Below are 21,754 nucleotides of genomic sequence, written 5' to 3'. Positions count from 1 at the left end.
ATTGAATGTAGCTCCCTGTGCTGTCCAGTAGGACCTTGTTGTTTATCCATTCTCTATATAATAGTTTGTAACTGCTAACGCCAAACTCCCACCCCATCCCTCCCCCAGCCCCTCTCCCCTTTGGCAACCACAAGTCTGTTCTCTATGTCTGTGAGTCTGATTCTGTTTCATAGATAAGTTCATCTGTGTCTTATTTTAGATTCCACACATAAGCGGCATTGTATGATTTTTGTCTTTCTCTGTCTTACTTCACTTAGTACGATCATCTCTAGGTCCATCCATGGAGCTGCAAATGGCATTATTTCATTCTTTTTTATGGCTGAGTAATATTCCTAAATGGGACCACTTCTTAACAGACTGTGGAATTAATAAAGTTGATGCTTGACTGTAGAATTTTAAAACCTTGAGGAATTTAATAACTCAATCAGAAAGTCCATCCATGGAGCTGCAAATGGCATTATTTCATTCTTTTTACGGCTGAGTAATATTCGTAAATGGGACCACTTCTTAACAGACTGTGGAATAAAGCTGATGCTTGATTGTAGAATTTTAAAACCTTGAGGAATTTAATAACTCAATCGGAAAGCTCTGGGAGGGTCCAACATACGTCTAGTGAGCACCTGGTTCATTCCTCTACTTCCTGGAGGTCCCGCGTTCACCATTGTTAAAGTCACAGGAGACTCCTCCCTGATGCCTGAGAAAGGGGAAGTGGGAGAGGGATTTGACGGAAAAATGGAAGGTAATATCCAATACGCACTAAGAGCTTAATACACAGGAATAAATGGATGTTCCATTAAAAGCCAAAAGGCAACACGTTAAATAGGCCTTCTCCTGCTTATGGCCTGTACATGTGGTGATGTATAGATGCAATAAGACTTAATTGGTTTTGTCAAGACGGCACAGAAGAAAAAACTACAGATCCCAATTGCGGCCCCTAATTAGAATTTCAGAGAAACTGATTACCCACTCCTCCATCGTGTTCTAATCTTCTCGATCCAATCTGTGCACGCAGCCTTCCTGGTGAGTCCTCTGATACCCCTCCCATTGGGTCTGAATGATTAGGTCACCCTTGCAGATCGCCACAGATGCTCAGCCCAGGCTGACTGGAGCGCCTGACCCCTAGCATCCTCCAGCACTTACACATGACCTTGTGTTATTTACGATGTCATGTGGATGTCTTGTCTCTGCATCAGAATTGCAAACGCTTAGAACAGCAGCCATATCTTACCACCCACTATTCTGGTCAACAAATGCTCCATGAATGATGCTCCTTTACACAGACGTCTGCAAAATTTTAGACACCATCATAACAACAGTGATTGTGCAGACGGCCAACAGAGCACTTCTACGTGTTCCCTTATTTGATTCTCCCCACATCCCTGTAACATAAGTGACTTCATTTCTCATGTGGTCAACAGGAAACTGAATCTCTCATGTCTTCAGTTATAGATGGTGCTGGAAAACTGCACAGCTACATATAAAACAATGAAATTAGAACATTCTTTAACCCCATACACACAAGTAAACTCAAAATTGATTAAAGACCTAAATGTGAGACCAGACACTATAAAACTGTTGGAGGAAAACACAGGCAGAACACTCTCTGACATAAATCGCAGCAATACCTTTTTTGATCCATCTCCCAAGTAATGGAAGTAAAAGCAAAAATAAATGAATGGGACCTAATTAAACTCCAAAGTTTTTGCACAGCAAAGGAAACCATAAACAAAAGGAAAAGACAACCCACAGTTTGGGAGAAAATATTTTCAAATGATGTGACCAACTATATATATATATACAATGGAATATTACTCAGCCATTAAAAAGAATGAAATAATGCCATTGGCAGCAACATGGATGGACCTAGAGATTGTCATACTGAGTGAATTAAGTCAGACAGAGAAATAGACATATCATATGATATCACTTATATGCAGAATCTAAAAAAATAATAATACAAATGAACTTATTTACAAAACAGAAACAGACTCGCAGACTCAGAGAACTTATGGTTACTGGGGGGAAGGGTCAGGGGGAGGGATAGAGAGTCTGGGATTGACCAAAAAAATTGTATATCCCTATATTGTACACCTGTAACTTGTATAATATTGTAAGTCAACTATACATCAATAAAAAAGAAAGAAAGAAAAAAAAAAAAGAAGGGGAGAAGAGGGAATTCCCTGGTGGTCCAGTGGTTAGGACTCAGTGCTTTCTTTGCCATGGCCCTGGGTTCAACCCCTGGCTGGGGAACTAAGATCTCACAAGCCGCACAGCTCAGCAAAAAAAAAAAAAAAAAAAAAAGAAAAAGAAAAGGAGAAGAGATGCAGGAGAAAGCCATGTGAAGACAGACACCAGAGGGCAGGTGGCCATGGGGTGGCAGAGACAGAGGCTGGAGTGATGCAGCTGCGACCCAAGAAAGGCCAAGGACGATGGCCACCACCAGAAGCCAGAAGAGGGAGCCTGGCCCTGCCAACACCTTGATCTTGGACTTCCAGCCTCCAGAACTGGGAAAGAATAGATGTCTGTTCTTTAATCAACCCAGTTTGTGATAGTTTGTGCCAGCAGCCCTGGGAGACTCACACAGGCGCTTTGTTTTAATTTGTTTTATTTGCTTTAAACAGTAGAGGCAGAGGGAAAGGGGAATAAGGAAGGAGACTGATAGTATAAGATAAAAATGAAGGATTCTTCTTGTTATTTCTATCACCTCATTCCTAGTCTCAACGGGCCGAATAAGACAGAATCGCCTGTGTTCATGGGGAATTAAAAGCCAGCAACGAGCATCTTCCGGGAAAGTGTCCTATTTCCTTAGGCTAAGATCAAAGAAAAGAGGCCTGAAAACCTCGTCGGTGCTCCTTGAAGCGACCAACCTGACTCTTGGGAAATGGAGATTGATGTCAACACATGTGGGATCTCGGGGCAGGGGCAGCTCTGAAGCACTTAGGCCAGGAGAGGAGGCCCTATTGTCCTTGAAGCATCAGTCCACCCTTTTTAAAAAGAAATCTATAAAAACTGATCCTTCAGCTCAGCTGTGACAGAGACTGCTCATCAATGCCCAACATCCACTCTCCTATTTTTTAGTCATGGAACAGAGTTTTAGCTGAGCCCACTGTCCCCCAGCCACACGACTCCATTTACCACCGTCGCTGGCAGGTGGTTATTGCCACGCAATCAAGTTCAAGAAAGTGCTGGATGGTGCTTCCGTGAAATATCCTGAAGAGGGAGGAGTCACTCCCTTTCTAGCCACTTTCTTCATCCTGCTGGCTGGAAAGCATGTGTGTCAGCTGGCGCTCCAGCCACTACTTTGGGCTATGAGGACCAGGGCCACAGTCTAGGGACTGCAGGCCAGAACGTTTGGAGGAGCATGTCCCCGAGGCCCTCAGGGAAATCGTGATGCCAGCCATGGAGGGCCTGCCTACAGGAAAAAATAAAACCTTATGTATTGAAACTACTAGTGATAACTACTACTGTTTTTTTCACAAGCAGTCAAAGTAAGTAGATTCTTTTATTTACAAATAAAAGCTCCACTCTTACATTAGACTGATAAAGATATGAAGGGGAAGAAAACAGGCTTCTACACTAAGTTGTGGGGTTTTTTTAAGATTTTTTGATGTGGACCATTTTTTAAATCTTTATTGAATTTGTTACAGTATTGCTTATGTTTTATGTTTTGGTGTTTTGGCCCCGAGGCATGTGGGATCTTGGCTCCCCGACCAGGAATCAAGCCCGCACCCGCTGCATTGGAAGGCGAAGTCTTAACCACTGGACCGCCAGGGAAGTCCCTACACTAAGTATTTTTAACCAACCTCCTCTACCCCTGAAATCTTGTTTGTAGATAATTAGATTCATGAAATGGGAATATTTTCTTACTTGCCTGATGGGAATCATTATTCACCCTGAAGAAGTAGTCATAGAGCTACTACAAGAGCAGTTTAAATTCTTCCTTTCTGTTTCTTCCCTGCTCTTATCCTTAGTACATCTCATGTTCCAATCTAATAGTAAAATCGAGCCTCTGTCTTCAGCTGACCTGGGGAGCTTCTGCTCCCAGTTCTTCATTACTGGATAACACTGTCATTTCTAAAGTGATTAAAAGAATTTGATCCTATTAAAAATACAACTTTACCAAATTTGAAACTAGCAAATCTATGTCCTTGCATCTTCTGACAAAGGAGACAGAGGATCCAGCATGTCCTTCCCACACAATCGTTTCTCTTGTTCTTTCAGTTCTTTGGTCCCTGAGTTCAGCCTCTTCCACATATGTGCTGCTTCCGGAGAGGAACTCAATTTGCTTTCATTTTAACAGCTTCAGAGACAGAGTTCAGATGCACCGACGAAGGAAATAAATCACCATATTTAGGATCAGACTGGTAACACATGTACGGAGAAAAAGAGCTGGAGTCTGAGGAAGCCTGAAGTGAACTGGGCATTGCAACTGCCTTCTCCCAGACACAGCAGCATGAGCCACCCACCCAGGACATGTCCACCCAGGAGGACACGTCCACCCTGGAGGACACGTCTACCCAGGAGGACACGTCCACCCCAGAGGACACATCTACCCAGGAGGACACGTCCACCCCGGAGAACACATCTACCCAGGAGGACACGTCCACCCAGGGGGACACATCCACCCAGGAGGACACATCCACCCAGGAGGACACGTCCACCCCGGAGGACACATCTACCCAGGAGGACACGTCCACCCAGGGGGACACATCCACCCAGGAGGACACATCCACCCAGGAGGACACGTCCACCCAGAAGGACACATCCACCCAGGAGGACACGTCCACCCAGGGGGACACGTTCACCCAGGGGGACACGTCCACCCAGGGGGACACGTCCACCCAGGAGGACACGTCCACCCCGGAGGACACATCTACCCAGGAGGACAAGTCCACCCAGGGGGACACATTCACCCAGGAGGACACGTCCACCCCGGAGGACACGTCTACCCAGGAGGACACGTCCACCCCAGAGGACACGTCTACCCAGGAGGACACATCCACCCAGGAGGACACGTCCACCCAGGGGGACGCGTCCACCCAGGGGGACGCGTCCACCCAGGAAGAAACGTCCACCCAGGGGGACACATCCACCTAGGAGGTCACATCCACCCAGGGGGACGCATCCACCTAGGGGCATGCGTCTACCCCGGAGGAGACATCCACCCAGGAGGACACATCCACCCAGGAAGAAACATCCACCCTGGGGGACACGTCTACCCAGAAGGAGACATCCACCTAGGGGGACACGTCTACCCCAGATGACAGGTCTACCCCAGAGGATGCGTCCACCCAGGCAGACACAGATGGCCTTTCCCAGATGGCCTTGCAGCTGGCGTGCCGCATGGGACCAGGGTCTGCCCAGGCAGGAGGCAGCAATGGGAAGGAGGAGCCCCATCCTGAGAAGTCATCTGGCGCAGCACAGGGTTGCAGGCTTGTGTTTTTTTCAGGCTGTAGCAGCAAGGGCAGGAGCTACATGGTGGGTTGGGCCAGTGCTTCTGCATTTCTGGTTGGCTTCCAGGCATTTCTCCTGATGATTGTGTTCTGGCCCTCCCGGATATTCTGAAGCCACCAGCACTCGTTCTTTTAAAATCTAACTTGGTACAGCCGTTATTTTATAATTTATTTATTTATTTTTTTGCGGTACTTGGGCCTCTCACTGTTGAGGCCTCTCCCGTTGCAGAGCACAGGCTCCGGACGCGCAGGCTCAGCGGCCATGGCTCACGGGCCCAGCAGCTCCGCAGCATGTGGGATCTTCCCGGACCGGGGCATGAACCCGTGTCCCCTGCATCGGCAGGTGGACTCTCAACCACTGCGCCACCAGGGAAGCCCATATTTTATAATAATTTTAAGTGGAGTATACTCTATAAAAATATTGAATCACTGTGTTGTACACCTGAAACTAGTATTGTACTTCAATTAAAAAATAATTAATATAAATAAATAATGAACTTGCATTCTGTGGTCTGTAACTAAAACCCTGATACACAGGAAAGTGGAACACTGGGATGCTGTATTTTGTACGCAAACCCCTGCTCATTCCCTCAGGAATTCTATACTAAACCTATGTATCATTCTTCAAGCTCTCTGCTGCTGAATATTATTTACATTTGAAAGTATCAAGAGCAGAAGCAAGTTTTGATGCAGGTATTTCTTAAAATTCCCTCCCAACCTAACTCTGTTGAAATGACTTATCTCGTTTTCAATGTATCCTATCTGTAGGTAAACTACATGCTTTGCAAATGGAAAACGAGAATAATCAGTTCTGAAGGACAACCTCAATTCGGCCAACCTCTAACATTTATTAATAGAATACACTTTGGGGGAAAAAAAGGACAAGCTTGAGAAAGTGAAAGATAGATGTTGTTTGAATTGATCAATAGTTTAGAAAAACTCGAGCATGAATCTGCGGACACGGTTGTTCTTACGATCCTGTGCTTGCTTCACTTCAAGGGGAGACTCCCTCTGGAAGCGGTACCCACAGTCTGTGCCCACCGGGGGCCCTGCCAACTGTGCTGAGCATATGATATCCATGACACCTTTCTGCAAATTTTTAAATTCTCCACTTTCTTACTTGTCTGACACAAACAACAAGTTTAAACTGGGTAATCAGTTTGTGCTTGACCAGAAGGAGAAGGAGATCAGGTGGAGAAGCAAACTGGTCCACCAATAGGAGTGTCCTTGTTCTGTCCCAGGGCTGAGCCACAAGCCACACGGTTGCCCACCACGCTCAAGCTTCCCCCTAAACCCTGAACTCAAGGACACCACAGCAACGCGCGGGTGGGAAAAGCAGAAGGCCCTTCCAGGCAGCCCTGCGGCTGCTCTAATTTACTATTCAAGTGTAAAAGTTTAATGGATGCCCTTAAGAAATCAAAATGTGTTTTCTGGCACATAACTGTTTCTTTTCTCCTCTGCTTTATAAGAAGACTCATGAATCAATAAATACCACGCCCGCCCCCCCCGCGGCAGGTCCATCCCTGAGCTGTCTCACCACCTGCTCCTCCGGGGGGACACAGCCTTGTAATAAGAGGCATCCTTAACGAAGGACCGGGAGGAAGTCGGGGTGTTAACAGCAGCGTCCTCTCCCTCCAGGGAGGGGTTCCCCCTCCAGCGGTGGCCCCTGCGAGGTGGGCGGTCCTCACAACATCCAGCCGCCTCTCCCTCCTGCGCGCCTCTGCTTCCCGGCATGTCAGTGGTCCTTTGAATGCCTCTTCCTGGGAAACTCTGGTGGCTTCGTGGACAAACAGCCACACAGTCCTGTGATCACACAGGACTCCTCACCCAGGCAGAAAGACCTACGCCTGCCGTCCTGAAATTCTGAATAATTTTTGCACAGCAGTCCTGCCACCAGTCAGCGAGGGGCCTGGTGATGAGACGCGGAGTCCAGTGTGCAGAGAAGAGCCTCAGCGAGGCCCTGCCCTCAGGAACAGAGCCGCGGGCATCGGGGAGCAGTAAGTCCTTGGGCCAAAGGAACACAGGAAGATTGCCAACTGCTTCGAGGAAAAGCGAGCCCTGAGCTGGGCCTTCCATGTCTGCAAAAGTCAGACTGGCTGAGAACGCAGGCTGAAAGAAGCAGGTTCTCCCCTGAACCTGGACACCCAATCCCTTAGTGAGAGACACACTGTTCCCTTTCTCCTCATGCAGATCCCTGCATTTGTTTTTTACATTTATTTATTATTTATTTATTTATTTTTGGCTGCGTCAGGTCTTAGTCACGGCATGCAGGATCTTCATTGAGGCGAACGGGGTCTTTCCTCGTGGTGCGCAGGCTTCTCTCTAGTTGTGGCGTGCGGGTTTTCTCTTCTCCAGTTGTGGCTCGCAGGCTCCAGGGCACTTTGGCTCTGTAGTTTGCAGCACGTGGGCTCTCTCACTGAGGCCCACGAGCTCAGTAGTTGTGGCGCGCGGCCTTAGTTGCCCCGCAGCATGTGGGATCTTAGTTCCCTGACCAGGGATCGAATCCGCGACCCGTGCATTGTAAGGCAGATTCTTTACCATTGGACCACCAGGGAAGTCCCTGGTTACATTTCTAACAGCTATTCTGTTCCAGGAATTGTGCTGAGCCCTTTCCTTTCCATGTATTCCCTCTTTTAATCCTTCCAACCACACGAGGTATGCATCACGACCCTCCTCTTACAGGTGAGGAAACTGATTGGGTACCAAGCTCACAGCTGCCCACTGAGACCCCAGGAGCACTGTGGATACCTATCAGCTCCAAGGAACCCAAGGCCTGTGTGTTCAGGGGTCTCGTTGTGCACTGAATGGCCTCCCCACAAACCCATATGTCGTAGTCCTAACCCACAGTACCTCAGAACGTGACCTTATTTGGAAATAAGTAGCTTTGTGTTTTTCAGTTTTTTGGGCCACGCCATGCGGCATGCAGGATCTTAGTTCCCCAACTAGGGATCGAACCTGTGCCTGCTACAGTGGGAGCGTAGAGTCTTAACCACTGCACCACCAGGGAAGTCCCAGGAAATAAGTAGTTTTGAGGTGTCCTTAAAAACAGGGAAAAGGTGGACCCAGACGCGCACAGAGGGAGCAGGCCATGGAGACCAGAGTTCTGCTGCCACAAGTACGGCCCTGCCAACACCCTGATCTCGGACTTCCGGCCTCCAGACCGTGAGACAGTGAATTTCTGTTGCTTTAAGCCCCCGTTTGTGGTACTTTGTTACTGCAGCTCTGGGAAACTGATACAGGTCTCCTCAACTGTTTCCAGGGCTTCACTGTATCTTCACAACACCCCAGAGAGTGTCGTGGGACCTCATAATATCCACGCCAAGGCCACTGGAGGCCCAGGGACTCACAGGGACCACACAGCACAGCAGGAACAGAGCAGGGACCAGAACACTGGCACAGCAGCTACATCTGAGGTTCTTTTCACCATCACTTGAAGTCTTCTAAGGAAAAATGTATTCGGTGGTAGAAATACTTCAAAGGTTTTATTGAAATAAAGTGACAGCAGCACAGCAGCGTAGACTCAGGGTTGGGGCTTTTGTGCTTTGGGGAATGGAAAAATGTAGATGGGACTTCCCTGGAGGCCCAGTGGTTAAGACTCTGCGCTTCCAATGCAGGGGGCGTGGGTTCGATCCCTGGTCGGGGAACTAAGATCTCGCATACCGAGCAGCCCAGCCAAAAATTTAAACAAATAAAGCATATGTATTCTTTAAAAAAAAAAAGAAAAGAAAAAACTTAAAAAAAACTCTAGTCTGGATCATTCACACATCACTCAAAATTTCATTTTTCCAATTGAGAGACTAAATATATGAACAGACAGCAGCCAGACCACATGTGACAACCTGCCTCGGACCCATCCCCACACTGTGCACTGTGTACCTGCATGGTGCATGGATCAAACCTCCCCCATCAGCAGAAATACCTGCTCAGCCAAAAAGAGCCACACCCTCCCAGCATCAAGACAACCCCTGAAAAGAGAACGTTCCTCCTTGAGCTCGTAAGGGTCACGTGACCCCCCGCGACGGCACTTAGATCTGGATTACGCAGGCTGTCGATAATACATCATTTAATGTACACTCTGCTCTGTCTCAAGAAAACGCTTCTATAACTATGCCGTAACTTGTAAAGGGCAGAACAGTTCTCAGAGCTTTCTGAGATGCTCTTCCCGGGTTATCATCCTCAAATTTGGCTCAGATAAAATCTTCCAATTCTTTCTTAGATCGACTGATTAATTTTTCATCGACAAGCATCAGCAGCCCTGGAAGCCAAACCGTACGAGCAGCAGCCAGCCCAAGACAGCCAGGACTCTATCAACAACGGACAGCTTCCCTCATTTCTGACCCCACTTCCAGCTGAGGACCAACTGGGGAAAACCCAACATGCTCCCCTAACCAATCACGTGGGGAAGCTGGCCGCCCTAGGTCCCCCGCGCCCATAGCCTCCACCAGGGCGCCCCGGAGCCCCCTTCCCCTGGATGGACCCCTGCGCTCCACCAGCGCTGAGTAAGCAGCCTCTTACTTATGTGGTTCTTCATTTATTTCCATACAACAAAGTTTTATCTTCTTTACCACCAATTATTTTTCCCACAACTAAAAGGAAAGCCGTTTTCATCTTTAATTTTCCTCTACGTTCTCTAGAAGAGGTGCTGCCATGAAAAACAGCCGGAGGGCAGGGCAGGGGGACAATCACAGTCCCCCCTGGATAACGAACGGGCAGAGCCCACGCGATGGAAGGCTGACCACAGTCTCCAAAGTTCTGAACCAAAAACGTCTGAAAGTAAATGACCTTTAGAAACTCTTTGCCCTAACCACAAATAGGATGCCCACTAAAACTATTAAAATGAATAAAAATTATTTTCCTCTTTAAGAATATCCACACCCCCCCGAAGAAAAAAGAATATTCCCCAAAGCACACAATTGTGACTGGAGATTAAAGAAAACTGGGGGTTCTCACTCAAGAACAAAGGATGTCAGCATAACATCATATCATTCTTACTTTTATCATACTCGTTAAAAGGAATCTGTTTTCCCTAAAAAATAAAAATTGTTGTCCCAGTGACCAGCACACTATCAATCCCCCACCCCCACCCCAGTTAGCACTGTAGCAACCCCTGGCATCTCTCAATCTTTTCCTGTCAGGGATTTTGTTCATATTTGAAATCAAACTCCAATGGATAGGAATTAGGTCCTTGCAGAAAAACTGCATAAATGCAGCCTGCAGACTGTAACACACTGAACGCGTGCATCCTCTCAGATGATGAATGAGAGCATAAGAAATGAAAAATTACGGAAAGCAATGCCAAACAGCCCATTTTCTTAATTACAATCTTTCTGCAAAATACCGAAATACTTTCTGTAACTTCAATTTTCCTTAAATTTTTTTATCACCAATGACCATCAGAAGCACAATTATCATTTCTCTTCAGTTCACAGTAAAATAAAAGTAATTATTCCAAAGTAAAAACAAAAAAATCCTTTTTAGAAACCTCAATTTCCCTCAGTCTACCAAGAGCAAGATGAGAGAGGGCCCTCCTCCGACAACCCGATCCGAAGGCGGCTCTCCCTGGGGGATCCCAGTAGGACGGATTCCCCAGACTCTGTCCTCTGGACCACTGGTGCCGAGAGGTGTTCCTGTTTTGGAGGCCAGGGTGTAGACACGGAACGCAGTGCACTACATTGTGCTCAGAAGGACACGACGCATCCCAGCATATCAAAAATTCTCGTCAACTGAGTAAAGAAAGATGCTTTCTAAAAAAAAAGAAAAAAGAAATGTGCTTTCTTTAACACAAGGTTTCCTAAATATATCTGAGCTTGGAACTTGTTTTTCATCTCTCTGCTATAACAAGCACATCGGAAGCAGTTCCTTGGTATTAAGCCACAGTTCACTTGTGAGCAGGCCTGAGTAATTTTTGTTGGTCTCCATGGGGTCTCTGGTTCACGTCCTGTGTCATCCAGCAAGCCCGACTCTGTGCGGCGGACACAGACCAGAATTCTGCTCATCATCAGTCACTTCTCATCCCACGTGGTCAAGAGGACTGGTCGTGGGGAGGGCGGGGAGAGGCGAACTGCTTGGTCTAAAGGTCTGTAACTCTCATCCCTACAAACCCATCTCTGATGTTGGGGAAGGAACACCAAATCCCCTTCCCATTCTATTCACACCGGCAACAAGCATCCCCCTTGGCTAAGGAACTGAATAAGCAGACATCCAGTATTTACAGCCCCAAGGCTTTCTAGAGCAGTCCACTGGAATGGTAGAGTTTAAGATTTAAGAAAAAATATATACGCTCAAAAATGTATATCCCTTTGTGTGAATGTATCAGTGATTTTTTCTTTTTTTTAAGAAAAAACAAAATCCTGAAAAACTATCCCCAGGTGTGGTTTTTAAGCCCTATCGACATCATTATTCCGTTTTCATGTAGCTGATTTCCTAATGTGACATTGTGAAACCAGGCACCTACCTTACTATGTCATGAATATAACAACTTCTCAGGGCACTTAAACGACAAACTTAGTACACATATTATTATGAGTGGTTTAGTGATCACCACCAAATTACAGAGGATGGCTTCCTCCTTGGAAGGGACACTGTTCATAAAGGCTCAGCACAAGTGCTGTCAGCTCTTTAAAAGTTACTCAACTGTAAATCAACCCGGACATGAACGGCATATCAACCAGAAAGTTCGTATTGCTATTCATCTTTGCCAGTAGGGGACATTGAAGTTACATATACTATTGTAACAACCTTCTTAAACTCTCACTCAGAGCACTGTAATGACATCGCGCAATGATGTTTTGATTACCTATAACGTGTAATTTATCATAGACTAAGAGCGAATGCGTAAATGTTAAAACATACTAATTCAGCTCAAGAAAATGACTGCATAATCAGAAATGCAAGTTCAGTATACCATTGTAATTAAGATGAGTCATGTCAGTGGAAAATACCAGTCATTTGTACCTTTATAGCTCACAAACATTTCTCTTGATAGCTTATTTCTAATTACTATTTAGAGCACTTTTTCTACACTGTGCTGTATGTATCATAAGTCCTTCTGTAATAGCTCTCAAATACCACTGATTATGGACAAATCATAGGAGCTCTTTTTCTACAGAAGAAAGCACAGAGCTAAGAAGAGTGAAAAACACCTACTACTTCTAAATTCTGCAGGAGCAATTGTCTTTCAGTTTTAAAACTGAAAACTAACTGCATCCACTGGCCGTATATTCTATTACACTAAAACCCCCAAAACCCATTCCCCACCTTCATCTGAAGATCGTAGGAGCTGGCTGCTCTGATTCCTTTTGCCCACTATTCTACAGGGTAAGGCTCGAACTTTCTGCCGGTCTTCCCTGGCTGCCTCTGCCAGACCATCTGGTCTCACGAGACAACTTTCCCAAGAGAACACTCCAGAGCAGCCCTCGCGTCTGGCTGACTCTCCTCTTTTCTTCCACGTCTGCTCAGACTCTAGAGAAAAGCTACAGCTCTTGGCTGAAACTTCCAGGCACGGCTGTACCAACCTGATCATCCACGCTTATGTTTAAAATTGTTTCACGTGCCTGAGGACTTTGCTCTCCAGAGAAAGACCGAGTTCTGCACCCAGCCCCACCTTGGATGCCTCTACTCCATCCATACCGGGCCTGTGTGTTAGTGAGGCATTTCATTGCCGTATCAGCCCCTTCTGGCTGCTTCCCCACACCTCCACCCGGCTGGCGTCTCTCGTGGTCTCAGCTGGGTGTCACTTGCTCGGGAAGCTGCGACGCCACCCAGGGGCCCTGTGGTGTGTCTCAGCGCACCCCGTACTTCTTTCTCTCGTGGCCCTTTCACAGTCTGTGATAATCTGCGATTATCTGCTTAATGCACAGCTCTCCCACTGGAAAGGAAACTCCACCTCAGACTGGCACATCCTGGGGCTAACAGGCACTTAGCAAACGTGCGTTGATGGAACGGGGACTTAGCACAGTACCCAGAACCCAGCAAGCACTCGATAAAAGATGGCTTTTCCCAGTTTAAAAAAACAAAAACCGGAGGCAACCGCACAAACCCAGAGGGTGTGGTTCTATAGACTACAGTCTGAGGGGTGCGGTGAGAGCTGGACCACAGCCTCCTGTGGTTTCCTTGACAATGTCCCCATCCCCTCCTAGCTCATCTTTCCAGGAACGCTAGTCATCGGAGTTGTCCAGTAAGGTGGGATCCTGCAGCCACTGGCTCCCCTGGAGCACATAACCCCCATCAGTAGGTGAGCAGGAGAAAGAAATGAACTGATATTAACAAGGACCAGCAACAAGCCAACAGCAATGCCAGAGTCTGGAGGCAGGATTTCAGCTGGCCCGTTCTCTGCTCAGTCGCCAAGTTCAGCCACACTGCCGTGAAAAGGGACACCAAAAGCACCCCTCAGAACTCGTTCTCATCTGGCCACCACAGCCGAATTAGCTATAAGCACGAGGACAGACTACTCAGGCCAAAGTGTGTCTGATGGGAAACCATTAAAACTGTATCTGCAGTAGGTGCTAGTCCAGCCACGAGTGACTTAAATGGCGCTCTGGTCAATTACTACAGCTGATCTGACTCCTTAATATTGAAAATATAGCCAATGCTGTATCATTTAAATTTTATTGGCCATCATAAACTCTTGGGTTTGTAATTATTAATTTTTAACAATGTATAGGTATATTCCTCTTTTATCAATCAAAAATCTTTGAAATTCTTAGTAGCAAATACTATTAACTTATCTCTATATGATTGTACACACACACACATAACCAGAAAAAACCTGTAGCATCCCAAGCTAAAAACAAGTGGGTAAAACGTGAGAAATTAATCTTCAGAGAATAAACAGCTGCTTACTTTTGAGACATAATAACAGGGTAGAAAGAACTAATATTTTAACAGGAGAAAAATCCTTCCGTGATACCAATATCAAGTGATAGGTCTTTTCCTCCTTTTAAACAAGATTTATTTCCATCCGACCAAGTGAAATTGATATAATTGCCAGTTAGAACCCCACACAATTATTTTGCCAATCAATTTATATTTCTATTTAACAAGCGTGACAGTTACTTTTAAAAGAAACATTATGAAATAGTCTTCAACCAAGTAAAGAATTATTTAACAGATAAATATTCTTAATGGCGCTCTCTTGCGGTTTGAGATAAGCTACATGCTTGATTAACCTCACAAGCCTGTTCACCACAATCGTACTTTTTACAAATGAGATAAAAGGCAGGGATCATAAAAAATGAATTCATCACAAAACTGTCGGTACTGCAGTCACACGAGAGCTCGTTAGGCGTATTAGTTAAGTTGGAGAATGAACTGGCCATCGCTACCATAAAATATACTTACGTCTTCAAGATTCCTGCGGGGTCATTTCTTCCGCTGGGCTCTCCCGCTGACCACACTGCAGACGGTGACACAGCGGAGGGAGGTCCTCTCACACACGTGTGCTACGGCATCGCACACCCACCTGTCAGGTATACGGAACACCTACTGGAGTCATGGCTTAAGAGCCAGATTTTTTTTTCAGAAACCTACTAAGTTCTTAACATGCTACAGAATTCCCCTACTTAGTGTGTATAATTCAATGGCTTTTAGTGTATCCCAAGAGCTGTACAGTCCTCACTAGGATCAACTTTGGACACTTTACTCATCCCAGAAAGAAACCCCGTACCTATTGGTAGGTACATTTCCTCCTAACCTTCCCCACCCCCAACCCTCTCCCAGGCGACCACTGATCTATTTGATATAAGAGCTAGATTGGGCGAAGGATGTTGTGTACAATTTTATTTTTTATCTTTTTAAAAAATTTTTATTGGAGTCTAGTTATTGACAATGTTGTGTTAGTTTCAGGTGCACAGCAAAATGACTGTTATACATATACATGTATCCACTCTTTTTTAGATTCTACTCCTATATAGGTCATTACAGAGTATTGAATAGAGATCCCTGTGCTATACAGCAGGTTCTTATCAGTTATTTATTTTATATATAGTAGTGTGTATATGTCGAATCTAATCTTTCAATTTATCCCTCCCCCCTTTCCCCCATAAGTTTGTTTTCTACATCTGTGACTCTATTTCCATTTTGTAAATAGGTTCATGTGTACCATTTTTTTAGATTCCACATATAAGCGATATCATATGATATTCGTCTTTCTCTGTCTGCCTTACTTCACTTAGTATGATAATCTCTAGGTCCATCCATGTCGCTACAAATGGCATTATTTCATTATTATGGCTAACATTCCATTTTATATATGTACCACATCTTCTTTATCCATTCAAGAGATACATGTTATATCGTTAAAAAGTCTTAAAGTCATGATGGGTAACACCCCAGACACCCAAAACCCAGCTTTCATCCAAGGATACCCAAACACACAACACTTCTCACTATACAGCATACCCAGCCTGGAAAAACCAGGGATGGAGTCTTCGTGTGAATAGAAATTTAATTCAATATTTAACAGGCACCCACCACGTGCCGGGCACTGCGAAGGTCCTGGGGGCACAAAAATCAGTCCCGTTTTCCAGAACCTCAGCCAGGTGAGGGACAGAGGGCATAGCTGGTGCGTGGGTAAGAAGAGGCTGACTCGGTGGGGAAGGTCCAAGAAGGCTTCACACATCGATGATGCTGGAGCCGAGGGCGAGAGCACTCAGGGAAAGAAACCCCTACTGGGGCTAATCCCTTCAGGATGCTGTGCACCAACCTCCCCTTGAAATAACACCGTGATACCAAAGGGGAACTTTCAGATCCCAGTGTGTTCAACTAAAGCATGTCTATGGAAGACGCACAGCCAAAACTGAGGCATCCTCACGCTGGTCATACAGCAGCAGCTCCCAGCACAGAGCCAGGAGTAGTGAGCCTCTGTTCATCCCAAACTCCTAACTGATCCCTCCCCACCCCTTCCCCTTTGGTAATCATAAATTTGTTTTCTGTGAGTCTGTTTCTATTTTGTAAATCAGTTCACTTGCATCGTATCTTTAGTCTCCGCGTATGAGTGGTATCACGTGATAGTCGTCTTCCTCTTACTTCACTTAGTATGATGATCTCTAGGTCCATCCATGTTGCTGCAAATGGCATGATTTCAAGTGAATGCATACTTTAGATCAAATAATGACTTCTCTGCTTCCTAACTGTGTGGTCTCGAGCATGTGATTAAATCTCTTTGAGCCACAGTTTCTAACCTGGAAAATGGGGGAATAATAGTAATGCCAACTTCACAGGCTGCTAAGATTAAATAAGGTCACGTGCAGTCAGCACTTGGCCAAGTTCCCCACACACTGTGCTCAGCTCGGGGCCACAACCCAAACGGACTCGGGACTTTGGAGACTGGGTCACAATCTTGCTCTCATCTCCAAGGCCCCACCCCACCTGGATGATGCCAGCACGCACCAATCTATCCAACACGCTCATCTCAAAATTCCCTCATCTCTCCCATTTCCGACGGCCTCTACACCATGACCACTCACTTCAGTGATCCTGTTCTCACTGGGAAGTGCTCTACCTCTGAAATCTTAAACACTTACATCTTCCCTAGGAGCCCACCCCCCTGACCTTGAAACTCAGGACCTTCAATACTCCCTTCCCTTTACTCCCCACCCACCCGGACTTCATAGACTTCAAGGACAGAGAAGTCCCAGGACACCTGCCCTGTCGCCACACTTGCCCAGCATAAACCCCACCCCTAAGGAAGCCAACTCGCTGCTTCCTGCCTCTTCCGGCCGGGCTCCATGGAAGTTCCAGTGAAGGGCGTCCCCTGCCTGCCCTGTGGATTTGTTCCACTAGAAGGATCGGGTGCATCCTGGGCTTTTCCTCCCCTCAACTCTGGACCACATCATCTCCCACCTCTGCAAGGACCTTGATCAAGGAGTTACCTACCCCTCCCCCATTGGTATCTTTTTTGGTTGCATTGGGTCTTCGCTGCTGCACGTGGGCTTCCTCCAGTTGCGGTGAGCAGGGGCTACTCTTCATTGCGGTGTGCGGGCTTCTCATCGCAGTGACTTCTCTTGTTGTGGAGCACGAGCTCTAGGTGCGTGGGCTTCAGTAGTTGTGTCACGTGGGCTCATTAGTTGTGGTTCATGGGCTCTAGAGCACAGGTTCAGTAGTTGTGGCGCATGGGCTCAGCTGCTCCGCGGCATGTGGGATCTTCCCAGACCAGGGCTCGAACCCATGTCCCCTGCATTGGCAGGTGGATTCTTAACCACTGTGCCACCAGGGAAGCCTCCGCACTGGTATCTTGAACTTCCCTCTCCTGTGTTCTTCCCCTACCCCTCACACATTTAGGAAAAAAATCATAAGCCTCATGTTCTTTGATCCAGTCTTGGCTAGAAAATTAATAAAAGCAGAAGTGGAAGCCCTCAGGAGGAGGTGATAATGCTCCCTCTGCAAAAACTGAGAGGCTGTTCCCACAGGTGGGTTGTAAAGAGCAACCCAGAGCCAGCCACTGCATCTTGTTAGAAAGGGAACGTTGGCAGATACACACCAGTTAACCAGGTTTTCCTTAAGTAAGGTGTTCCTGTTATATTCTTATCATCATAAAGTTATGTTTACATCTGTCAAATGGGGTAAAGTGACTTCTTGTCATATCTATAGGTTTAATAGTTGTAAAAACTACTGACTTGTAATTTTAGAATGTTTTGTTAAAGTGTGCATTGGTTGAAATTTTTTATAGAAAACTGTTCGCTGAGAGTTATAAGGCATCATAGAAGGTTGATTTTACCCATCGACTCCATTAATACTTAACTCATTGCTACATTATGATCTAGTGCTAATTCAATCTGAAGAAGAGGTATGTGTAGATTTTCTTAAAATTGCTAACAACTCTAAGCATTTTTCCTCCTTCTAGAACGACCAATGCACATTGCAGAATCACATCCCATTTCTACACACAGTATCTGGCAGGTTTATTGAAAAAAACCAAAAAAATTAAACTCCAATCTACTAACAGCAACGAGGCCACTGCAATTCTCAGCTAGATGAGGAAACAGAAGAGAAACCATCTGCATAAGGAACAGCCAGAATTTAGATTCAGATCTTTCAGATTCAAAAGTCCTTCCTCTGCTCACCAGGGTTTTCAGCCCCAGCTACAGACGGGCATCACCTACGGGGCTTAAAAACAGAAAGTGAAAAATGAATGCCTTCCTTGTTCCCTCCCACTCCCTGCATCCTGATGCATGTGATCTGGGAGGGGTCTTGGCCGGAGTTGAGGGCCCCTCATCACACCAGTCACGTTCTCATGTATGACTCTGTCCCACCAATGTTATGTTAAAACAAAATGCTCTGATGAAGATTCTGTAAGACGAGAAACAAAAGTACATTCTCAAAGATAATCTTGTCCCAAACAAGGGCAACGGGAGCTTTACAAGTTCTGTGGTTGAAGGACGGGTTACAGTAGTTCTAGCTTAGCCGACGTGGGTGATACTGGGCTCCTGACACAGGGTCATTTGAGGGGCAGCTAAAACAGGAAGTGGGCACAACCCCTCTGAAGCCCGGGGCCGGCAATGGCCCACAGGAGCTCATTGCTCTAGGAGTTTGGGGGAAATGCACCTGCCAGCAAGGCACCTGGCCAATCAAAGCAAGGGGGGACCAAGCAGAGGCAGAAACGGTGCGTTCTCTGTGAGAAGCGCAGAGACGGTGAAGCTGGGGAGGCAAAGGACCCCAGTGGGAAGATGCCCACCAAGACGGGAGACAGGAGGGGCCCCGAGGGCCCCACGGTTCCTGAACAGAAGAGGAAGGCGGCGGAAGCGGTGTTAGGGGAGGTGACTCCTGCCAACACGCAGGGTGCACAGGGCGCCTGCATGAGAGTTGGGAGAGTTGGGATACAGGGGCTGGAATACCAGGAGGAAGCAACCCGGCCCCGGGGCCCTGAGCAGGGCAGACCCCAGTGGGGTCGAAAGCAGAGTTTGGACAAAGGAAGAACCAAGTGGCCTGAGACTCTCCACCGAGGAGCTGGAGGGCCCGGGGTTGCTGAGCATCAGGTGCAAGTGGCAGGGCCTGCCTACGGCCCAGGAAAACCGATTTCACAACACTGAGCGGAAAGATTCCTTTATCACCCCAAACTTCTTAACCTTAAAAAGTAAAACCGGGCTTCCCTGGTGGCGCAGTGGTTGAGAGTCCGCCTGCCGATGCAGGGGTCAAAAAAAAAAAAAAAAAAAAAAAAAAAAAGTAAAACCAAATGTTTCTTTACAAAGGCAAATTTTCAGAGAATAAAACATACTTCATGACCTCGAAGAAATACCGTAAATAATAGTTTAAAAAGTAACCTAAGTATTATATGAAGAATGGGGTAAAACTAAATCTCCTAATTTAGGAAATTACCTTTCAAGCCAGCAATCCACTCAGCAGATGTCAGAGTAGCTACTCAAAGCTTAAAGCCATGAATTCTGAATTCCCAGGAAGGGGCGGTGGGAACCACGAGGCGCATCCCTCCACCCGGCCCCCGACGCTCACAGGCCCATCCACACCACTTCCGGCGGCCAAGTGGTCACTGCAGGACAGGCAATATACATCACTTTAGGAAACTTCCTCTCCAAAACTTGGTGTCAATCATCAGAGCCTCCACAGACGTGAAACAAATTTCAGTATTCTTTGAAAGAAGTTCAGGCACAAAGGGGAAAACCAAAAGACCACTACAGCACAAGAGGAGATCTTTATAAAGAGTCTAACTGCTTTTATTACAATGGTGCAAGGTAGTATTTCATCGAACATTCACCAACAGCAAACCGGCATCTTCTATAAAACAATTCCAGAAAAGTTCAAACAAGACAATGAAAGGATACGTTGTCTATACTAATTGTCACACAACACTGCTTAGTGTTTAACCTCCCCATCCTCCAATAAAGCATAACCATTTCCTAGCAAACACGTGACCAGAAAAGTGTGCTCTGCTTTATTTTGTTTGCCTACACACACATCAGAACATGCCTCACAATTAAAAACGTTTTATGACAACACTCCATGACATCGACATCTACTCGTGCTCGGGATCAGCCAGTTGTACCAAATACCGTAAAATACAAAATGATAGGAAATATAAACATCAATTTGTATTTCAAGTTTATAACATTTTATTTACAAAAATAGTCTGGGAGGAAAAGGGTCGAGAGCCCCATACTCTGCCCTGGATGGGGAGCTATTTTGCGCCGTGTTCTAGGGTTTTCTGTAACAAATCTGAGAGTCGCAGCTGAATTCCTCCGGAATTGGATCTGTGGACTCGAAGCTCGGGTGGAGAGGAGAGCGGGGCGGGGGGGCGGGGGGAGGCCAGGCGCGGAGATGGCTTTGCTGGGCTGCCCGGCACCACGGCACGCGCGCTATGTACAGGAGCCGGTCTCCTCCGGGTCTGAAGGACACTTGCGCACCTGCCGCGACACCACTGGAAGGGCGGTGTCAAAGCCGCCACTAAGACATGACTCCAAAGACGGGGTTGTGGCGGCAGATGCTGGGGCCGTACTCCTCGTAGCCCTTCTTGGTGTGACAGACCTGGAAGAACTCCGGCTGCGAGAGGCAACCAGCAGAAGGAGCATAAATGCTCCAGAAGGGAAATGAAACCAAGTCAACGACCAAGCAAATCACCCCAAACCTCCATCCTCTCCCCGATGGCCTCTGTCACAGATTCTGACCTCTTCAAAGCGGGAGCTTATTCCATTTTTTCCAAACTTATTCAGCTTCTATTTAGGAACAACTACGTGCTCGCCCTAAATCAGCAGTTTGTTAGCTAGTCCCAAATTTGAGGCAAGAAAGTAGTAATTACTCTGAAAAGTCACTGGAACTAATGATTAATGCAAGATGTTTTAGGTTATTTTTGGATTCTCTTATCCATATTCTCTGTAACCCCTAATTGGCAAGGATGCTTACGAATTAGCTGTGCAGTTTAAATGGTCGTTAAAGTTATTTCTTCTATCTCAGAATTAAACGTGCAGCTGTTTAGAGCCACACACAATTAGAACACACATAATTTAACCTCCAAAAGACAGTATTTATTCAAACTCAGCAGAGAACACAGAGATGAAAAGACAGCACAATCTAGAAAAGGACTTACAGTTGAGGCCAGCATCGAGCCTCCGAACCACACCGCATAGCGCTGCATATGATGTGTTATCACCTGGACCTCCACGGGCTTGGGCTGGAAGGGGAAGTGATGTGTGCTGACTCACCTGTGCAGATGCCCTTCCACACCCTGACGCCCTTCCACCCACTGGACGGGGCTCCACTCTGAGGGCCTCCTCCCATCCCGCAAGCCCTGCCCTCAGGTTCAAGCACCTCTGCACTCCGCCCTGAAAGGAAGGTTCTCAGCAGCTCCTGCTGCC

The 21,754-nt window shown here is 46.5% G+C and overlaps 1 protein-coding gene across 15 annotated transcripts in view; it reads right to left on the bottom strand.

The window, feature by feature from the left end:
- The window catches only part of ACTR3B (actin related protein 3B), a 105,594-nt gene that overhangs the window by 23,410 nt on the left and 60,430 nt on the right, over positions 1-21,754 (bottom strand). For 11 of the 15 annotated variants that reach the window (XM_024739131.1, XM_024739134.1, XM_024739135.1 and 8 more), the window contains 2 exons: positions 21,487-21,570; positions 20,095-20,942 (listed from right to left, as the gene is read on the bottom strand). The exons of 1 other annotated variant lie outside the window; for it this stretch is intronic. In XM_024739131.1, the coding sequence (XP_024594899.1) occupies positions 20,581-20,942; positions 21,487-21,570 (446 nt within the window). In that variant the 3' untranslated portion in view covers positions 20,095-20,580. Of the gene's footprint in view, positions 1-20,094; positions 20,977-21,486; positions 21,571-21,754 lie in introns of those variants that run through there. 3 more of the 15 variants (XM_024739132.1, XM_024739133.1, XM_024739142.1) reach the window with 3 other exon arrangements.

This window comes from Neophocaena asiaeorientalis, unplaced genomic scaffold (genome assembly GCF_003031525.2).
Source record: "Neophocaena asiaeorientalis asiaeorientalis breed wild unplaced genomic scaffold, Neophocaena_asiaeorientalis_V1.1 scaffold145, whole genome shotgun sequence".
NCBI lineage: Eukaryota > Metazoa > Chordata > Mammalia > Artiodactyla > Phocoenidae > Neophocaena > Neophocaena asiaeorientalis.
The sequence above is the reverse complement of the archived record's forward strand: the minus strand, read 5'-3'. Positions and strand labels throughout refer to the sequence as shown.